Source organism: Acanthisitta chloris, unplaced genomic scaffold (assembly GCF_000695815.1).
Source record: "Acanthisitta chloris isolate BGI_N310 unplaced genomic scaffold, ASM69581v1 scaffold24042, whole genome shotgun sequence".
In the NCBI taxonomy this organism is placed as follows: Eukaryota; Metazoa; Chordata; class Aves; order Passeriformes; family Acanthisittidae; genus Acanthisitta; species Acanthisitta chloris.
Genome location: NW_008662587.1, coordinates 37109 through 45593, shown reverse-complemented (window position 1 = coordinate 45593; position 8485 = coordinate 37109). Strand labels below are relative to the sequence as shown.

Here is an 8485-nt window from a genome sequence, read left to right as displayed (position 1 = left end):
TGTTCGGCAGTTCTCGGCTCTGTTCGGTTCTGTTCGGCTCCGCTCGCCACGCTCCCGTGGGCGGGATCAGTCTGTCCATCACTCACATCACTTTTGCCGCGCTCAGCGCCACCAGCGCCCGACAGCCACCAGGGGGAGCCGGGCTCGGGCACATCCCACCGCATCCCATAGCATCTCATCACATCCCAATCGCATCCCATCGCATCCCACCGCATCCCATAGCATCCCATCCCATCCCAATCGCATCCCAATCGCATCCCAATCGCATCCCAATCGCATCCCAATCGCATCCCAATCGCATCCCAATCGCATCCCAATCGCATCCCAATCGCATCCCAATCGCATCCCAATCGCATCCCAATCGCATCCCAATCGCATCCCAATCGCATCCCAATCGCATCCCAATCGCATCCCAATCGCATCCCAATCGCATCCCAATCGCATCCCAATCGCATCCCAATCGCATCCCAATCGCATCCCAATCGCATCCCATCACAATTCCATCCCATCCCAATCGCATCCCAATCGCATCCCATCACATCCCACCGCATCCCACCACATCCCATCGCCATTCCATCCCACCGCATCCCATAGCATCCCATCCCATCCCAATCGCATCCCATCACAATTCCATCCCATCCCAATCGCATCCCAATCGCATCCCATCACATCCCACCGCATCCCACCACATCCCATCGCCATTCCATCCCACCGCATCCCATAGCATCCCATCCCATCCCAATCGCATCCCATCACAATTCCATCCCATCCCAATCGCATCCCAATCGCATCCCATCACATCCCACCGCATCCCACCACATCCCATCGCCATTCCATCCCACCGCATCCCATAGCATCCCATCCCATCCCAATCGCATCCCATCGCAATTCCATCCCACCGCATCTCCATCTCTTCCTGCCACATGCCATCCCACCACCTGCAGCCTCCTCAGGAAATCCACTTCCAACCTGAGCAGCTCCACGCAATCCCCCAGAGGTGTTTGGGGGTTGTGCCCCTTCTGCCCCAGGGACCTCCCGAGCCCTGCAGACCCTCACACTGCAGGAGCAGGAGGGAGGGGTAATGTGCTTTGGTAATGTGCTTCCCACCTGTCCGTGGTATGGAAACCCAGGTGTTCCCCAGGACATCTCACTGCTCCCTGCGGAGCTGGGACTGTTCGTTGTCCCCAGGCATTAGGCTGAGCTGGGGATTGGGCCCTGAGCAGCCTCTTGCCAAGCAGCCCTGTGAGTCACCAAGCAGAGTCAGTCCTGGGACTTTTCTCCCTCCTCTGCCAGCTCTGCCACCTCTCCACCCTCCAGAGGAGCTGTGCTCAACCCCATCCTCCTGGGAACTCCACAGGCTCAGCTTAGCAAAAATATTGGGAAAGTTGGGGTGGAATCAAGTAAACAGACCAGAAAATTCATAAGAGATGTTAATGGTGGCAAAGAAATCATTTAGATGCAGTAATTAACACAAATGAATAATTGTGAAAGCAAGAGGTTCATCCCCCTCTGAGGGCACAGTCATACTGGGTGTGAGGGATTTTTAGCTATCAGGAAGGAGATGAGTGGTGGGATTTCCTGGATCCACCTTCTCTGTAAACCAGCTCCCTGCTGGGAAATTACCATGGGTGAGGTTTTAGCTCCTTGATGGGCACAGCTCTGGGGCTGGCAGAGGGCAAGGCTTGTGCCTGGAGCAATCCCTGGGGGACACACAGCCCAAAGTGGTGGCCAGAGGTCCAAAGTCCTGCCTGACCCCACCTCTCCTCCCTAGACACAGTTCTCTGTGTGCAAGCTGTCTGGCCATTCATAAACCCTGAACCCCAACAGTTCTGCCCTCTGAGAGCTCCAGCAGCCACTGTCACCTCCACCACCAGTCACCTCAGGCAGGACTGAAGAAGGGAGGGGTGTGGAAGTAGGCCACTGTCACCTCCACCACCAGTCACCCCAGGCAGGACTGAAGAAGGGAGAGGTGTGGAAGTACAGACTTAAATGCAGTTCAACTAAAACTCAGTGCTAGGAAGACATGAACACACACAGACACCAGGGCAGGTCTCCTAACAGGATGTTCATCTGTACTCATCACTGACTTCTGCTTGCTCTGACCCCTCCCAAACTGCCCCAGCACGGGGAGGTTTAGTCCACAAAACACACCACTGGGCACAATGCAGGCAGTAAACCTCATTATCCCATTTTTTTATTAGTGGCATGTGCTTCCCTCCTTCCCCAAGCACTGCCACTCTGCCCTGGGACTCATGAAAAGCCAAGTTCCTTGCCTTGTGCCACCTTGCCCAGTTGCCCACTGGGGCTTTCTCTGCTCAGCACCTCGGGATGAAGAGGATGTGCCTGAATGGCAGCAGAATTTTTATAGGCTTTACAGAGGAAAGTTTCTGTAGGACAAAAAAATGCAAAGCAATGATCAACCCCACCTGCCTGCACCAAGCTGGGAAGCTGAGATCCCATCGGTCCTGATGCTGCTGCGCTGGCTCTAGCTCCTGAGTGGGATGCGATCCACCTCTTTGGAGATAAACCCCTAATTCCAGGAAGTATTCAGCACTGGCAGGAAAATGGCTTTGGAGGAAAGGGGAGTTATTCCTACCCTTTTATTCCACTCTTTGGAGGTACAACTTGAATTTTCCCAATGGAACTGTTTGCATGCACAGCCCAGTGAAGAGCAGAGCTGCCACGACTTCAGCCTCTCCCGTAGGATATTCCCAGCATTCCTGGCTAGTGACAGGGTCATGCTGCAAAACCCCTCAGCCCTCCCAGGATGGGTGACCTTGTGGCTTTGCTGCAGGGGAATTCACAGCAATCTGGACATGGTTGAGGCTGTTTTTGTGGCTCCTGGGAGAAAGCATGGGCAGCTGGGGGAGGGCACAGAGCATCCCAGTGGGCAGTGCCTGCTGGCACTGCCTGGGTGATGAGCTGCGGGCAGCCACCACAGGCTGCTGCTTCTCGGGAGATAGCACACAGCGATTTGCATAGCCTGCAGCCCTGTGATGACAGGAAGGAAGATCTGCGAGACCCACAGGGCAGGAAGGGGCGAGGAGCAAACGGAAAGAGAGAAAAGCCACCAAGCTGGAACCTGTGTCAACTGGGGAGCCCTGACCCTCCTTCCCTGGGGGCTGCCCGAGCATCACCTTGGCCACCTGTCCCATCACCTCCACGAGTCCCCCAGGGTCACCAGCCCAAGGGGCTTCTGTTTTCTACCTTCAACTTGAGCATTCATCGAGGAGGAAGCAAAGCTCTGGGGATAAAGGGTTGAGCAGGGGCACGGGGGGGCTGCGTCCTCCTGCTGCCACAAGGACACCCTGTCCACTCTCCTGCTCCCACGTGGACCTGGGGAAGGTGGCACGAAACCAAGGTAAGGCTTAGTGGGGCTTTGGAGAAGTCCAGGGAGAAGGGGAGGGGTCACTTTGCACTCCTCTGCTGCTGCAGAGCTTTTGCTGTGATGGCCATGAGAGATGGAGTCACTGGGTCAATGTGGCAGGGCCAGGATGTGTGTTAGGCAGAGGTTCCTGGGATGGGCAAGAGGTGACCAATGGCCACTAGCACCTGGCAGAGCAGCCTGGCATGGCACGGCCACCAGTGCTGGCAGGAGCCCTGATGGAGATGGACACAGAACCTTGCAGGGACCTGGCACTTGTCACAAACTCTTGTCACCAAGCCCTTGCCTGCCCAAACACAAAGGCAGCCTCAGCCAGGCTGCCCTGCCTGCCCAAAGCCTTGTGCAGCAGCTTTTGCCCCATGTTCGTGTCCTTGACTGAACTCACTGACTTCCAAACCATCCAAAACAATCCCTAATAGAGAAGGATTAAATTAGTGACATACTTGCCCGTGGCACAGTGCAGAACTGCAGCAAAGAGTGTGGCAGGGTCCTGGGTCTGGCACAGGTTGGGTTGCTGGGACACCCATAGGTTGATTTTTGCTTTCTTTTCTGTTGAGATTTGGGGTTGGGACTGCTGGCACACAGCCCAGAGCCCTTCACAGCTCTTCACCTCCACCACTCGCTATTTAACCCCTGCTGTGTCTGGGCCCTGTTATTGGGGTTGAAGTTTAGGAGAAAAAAAAAAGTCAACACCAAAAACCAAACCTGGAAGAGGTTAGATTTGACATAATTAGCAATAAATTTCGCTGGCATTAAATCCAGACACAAAAAAAAAATAAAACAAGGTTGCATCTGAAAGTCATATCTAAAGTTAGATAACAGAGTTACCTGCAAGTGTCGTAATTGGGTGGAATGGAGAAGATACTTCATTGCTTTGCTGAATGAACTGGAATTAATGATGTGGAATCCCTTCGGTTCTGCCAAAAGGTGGCAGCCTCCTTCCTGGCTTCGGGATGCGCATCCCGGCCTCGGGAATTTTATCCTGGCTTCGGGATTTGCTCAGCTCATCCCAGCAGCCTTGGAATGAGCTGGGTCACATCCTGGAAACACCTGGTTCTCTGCAGGGGTTACAGAGCTTGGCTTCTCTTCAACCCTGCAGACAGCTCCTGTGGGAGCTGATAAGGTCCTCAAGCATCCCCCGTGGTCCCAGAGCTGCACCTCAAATTTTGCTACTGGAAGCACAGAAAAATTGCAGCTCCTGCATGATTTCTTCTGCTGCTTTATGCCTCCTGCTGCTGTGTTCTCCGAGTGAGATGTCTCTGCATGAGCAGACCCAGGGCTGCTGGTTTTTGAAGTGGCACCATGAAACAGCCTCTGGTGTCGGATCAGGCTTCCCCCATCAAAGGTTTTTCCTTGCCAGCCAAGAAGGGCTGCAGGGAAGATCGCTGCAGGCAGCAAACCCCCTTACATTGTGCCTGTGTTCTGGGTTTCACGGCAGAGATGAGAGACCTGGGGATTGCAAACACGTAATTGAACTTTCCAGGCCTGTTAGAGACAAGTAGACATCAAAGGGTGACCATTTTGCTGTGAATTGCTCACTCCTTTAATTCATAGTATCTTAATTGACCGAGTCACTGCCTGGGGGGTGAAGAGCAAGAGCAGCTGCCGAAGCACTGTATGGAGGAAAGTGGGACCAGCACCACTGCCAGGGGCGTGTGGACCTCTGACACTGCTGGGGGCAGAGCAGAAGGACTTGGGCTCCATCATCAGACCCAGCTCCAGCAGCACCCTCACCCTTAGCAGGGCTTGTCCTGGGGCAAGTGGGGATGAGCTGGTGTTTTGCCACCTCTGTCACTCACCCCACTCCACAAGATGTGCCACAAAGGGGTCTTGATGAGAGATCCAGCAGTGGGTCCATGAGGGATGGTGGGACATGCCATGTCTGGTCCCTCCTGCAGCTCTGCCACAATCCACACAGCTGGGTTTGCAATCCTGATGAGAGAAATAAACCTCAGCATGGGTCCCTGGGCAGGAAGATGAGAGATGTTCCCAGCACCTTGACCTTGCACCATGGACCAGAAACTCCATCAAGTTTTCCTGGTCAAGCTACATCTGTGGTTTCTCCCTGGAAGAGGCTGGGTCAGACCAAAGAAAGCAAGAGTCACCTGTGCCTGCTGCTGAGGCTGCAAAGCTCCCATAGTGCCCATGTTCCTCTCAGGAGTGGTTTGGCAAAGGAGAGGTGGGCAGGGTCCTGGCAGTGCCTCTGACCAACAGGCACAGAGGTGACCACATGGATCATCCTGTAGAGCGGGTGGAGAGGAGGAAAGATGCTGTGCCAGAACACAGGCTAAGGCACTGGGACACTGCACATTGCTGCCATGATCAGCCTCTGGGGCTGAGACATCCCCATCTGGACATGGCCAGCACCTGGGGGTGACTGGGGCTGGTGGAGACCATGGAACAGTGCTGCCTGCTAGCACAGGTGAAGCTCAGAGCACTCTCAGGCATGGAAGTGTTTCCCTCTCCACCTCTGCTCAAAGAACAACAGGACAGAGCAGATACACTTCTTAAAACTAAAACACCAAACCCTCCATGCGGTTTGGCAGCAGCTGAGGGGGAGGCAGCAGGTAGATGCTCCTTCCTGGGCAATGATTCACCAGTGCTGACGAAAGTGGAGCATCTTCAGAGCTCTGCAACAGGATGTGGTGTTGGCCATGCTCAGTAAGCCCTGACAGAGGCTCTGGATGGTGGCAAGGTGGGTTTGAAACCAAACCAGGCTCTTCATTGCTCTGCCTGCTGCCCCATAACTTCCTTCACAAGGCAGAGGAGAATACACTTGCATTTCACAGCTGTGTTCTTCCTCTGGTGACAGTGGTGACACTCAGGCGACCCACAGGTGGCACAGGGTCATCATCAGGGCAATTAATGCAATCACTCTGCCCGAGGAAGGTGGTGAAGGCACCAAGTTTGTGGCACATAAGGTCTGGACAAAGATGCTGCAGTGGGATGGTCCCAGCTCTGCCCCTGCCAGGCCCACAGTGCCAGAGACTCTGGTCTTAGCCAACAGCTGTTGAATGGACCTTAGTTCAACCACAGCACCATGTTAGCTCAGGGAGGGCTCACTTCCACACTGCTCCTGATGCTTCTCCTCTTCCACCAGGACTATGGATACAGGCTGAGGAGCCCCAGGTGATGCTGTGAGCCAGCCAGGGAACACGGGGCAGTCCATGGGACAGTGGTGCTGCTGCCCACACAGCACTCCTCACCCAGGGATCCATGTCACAGGAGGCCTCTGATGGAAGGTGAGTGGTGGCTGGACAGCTGGAGATCCATCATCTCGGGGGCAGTTTTGGATCAGACAATGGGACAAGGTGGGGTGCCAAGGTTGACAGCAGTTCCTGGCCCGAGGGCTTGGGGAACGCTGTGCTGGCACAGGGGGAACAGCTGTCCCTGCAGAGACATGATCTGGCTCAGACTTTTTTCTCCGCCTGGGCTTGGCTTCCAGGAGAAAATGCCATTTCATGATTGTATCCTTCAATGTCTTTGATTCCAATTTTAACAGCTGCTGCCTTGACCTAGCAGCTCCAAACCAAACAGTTGCTGTGGCTTTGGGACATCACCCCAAGGAGGACTTGTGCAGGTCACTCTGGAGAGCTCCAGAGAGAGTGCCCCACTGCTGCCTTCCCCACTGCCCCTCCGTAACGTGCCCAGGGCTTGACCAAGACCCAACTGTCCCACTGTCTTCTCCCAGAGGTTTGGATCAACCGCTACCGCAAGCAGCTGGTGAGGTCCATCTCGCTGCAGTTCCTGGAGGAGATCATCTGCCACCTGCAGAGCTTGGACCTGCTGACAGCAGAGGAGGCAGGTGCAGGAGGCCAAGTCCCTGCCCGAGCAGGTGAGGGCAGTGGTGGATGTCCTGGCTGGCAAGGGCAGCTACGCCTCCCAGTCCCTGCAGACCTTCATCGAGACCACCAATTCCCAGCTCTACCTCCACATCACTGTCTATGGTAGGCAGCCCACTGAGGACCTACGTGGGGGTCTGCAGATGTGGCCTGGCTGTGGGCACTTGGTGGAGACATGCACAGACCTGGGCAGTGTTGGCTGCTCCTGTGGGAGTGGCTGTGCAAGTGCTGGTGTCATCTCAGGGTCTCTGCTGGGGAAGGACAAAACAAGGGGGTGACAAGGGCTCTCTGCCAGGTCTGAGAGACCTTCCTCCAGGCCCCTCACTGCCCTCAGAACACCTCTCTGGGCAGCCCAAGGAGTCCTGAATAGCCTCAATATCCAGCCACACCAGTCACTCCCAGCAAGGTACTATAACACAGGGGCTGAAGGCCCAGGGCTGAGCTTAAATGGGCTCCTGGACTGATGGGTGAGGCTGCTCAGGGGAATTTAAGGCTATTAGTACCCTCTGGGCCATACCTTCCTGTCCCCCCATAAGGGCTCCATGCAGTTTCCACTCTGCATGGGCACGGCAGAAAAGTGAAGCAGCTTCTCTCCTTTGTATTTGTGGTTACCATGCATCTCCTCACCCCCCGTTTCATTTCTCTGTGCAGATCCCATGGTGCAGAAGCACCTGGAGAGCCTCCAAAGCTCCTATGGGAATGGCTTGGAGCCAGGTGCCCTGCAGCGCCTCACTAACCTGCTGCTGGTGGAAGGCCTGACAGACACCCAGCAGAAGGAGCACGACATTCTGCAGATTGAAACCACCAAAGGCCTACGAAACGTGCCCAAGAGCATCCCTCTGGAGAAGCTCTTCCTGCCTCTCTCCAAGGTCAGCATCCCACCTCGGATCTCTGTTACGGTTGGAGTGGCTGGGATTGGCAAAAGCACACTGGTGAAGCTGTTTGTTTGCACTTGGGCAAAGGGGGAGATTAACAGGGACATCATGTTTGTGCTGCCCCTGACCTTCAGGGAGCTCAACACCTACGAGAAGCTCTCTGCAGAGAGACTCATCTGCTCAGCATTCCCTCACATCACCGAGCCCAACTGCATCGCGGCAGGAGCTGCCAGGACACTGCTCATCCTCGACGGCTTGGATGAGTTCAAGACTCCCTTGGATTTTTCCAACGCGGTGGTCTGCACCGATCCCAAAAAGGAGATCCAGGTGGACAACCTGATCACCAACATCATACGGGGCAACCTGCTGCAGGAGGCTTCTGT

General features: G+C 55.1%; 1 protein-coding gene across 1 annotated transcript in view; it reads left to right on the top strand.

The window, feature by feature from the left end:
* Positions 1–7076: 7076 nt before the first annotated feature.
* Positions 7077–8485, top strand: part of NLRC3 (NLR family, CARD domain containing 3) — a gene marked incomplete at its 5' end in the record, with an annotated part of 8906 nt that continues 7497 nt past the window's right edge. Inside the window, 3 exons of the mRNA XM_009070660.1 lie at positions 7077–7108; positions 7179–7332; positions 7879–8485. The exon at positions 7879–8485 is cut by the window's right edge and continues 1125 nt beyond it. Coding sequence (XP_009068908.1) covers positions 7077–7108; positions 7179–7332; positions 7879–8485 — 793 coding nt within the window. The remainder of the gene's footprint in view (positions 7109–7178; positions 7333–7878) is intronic.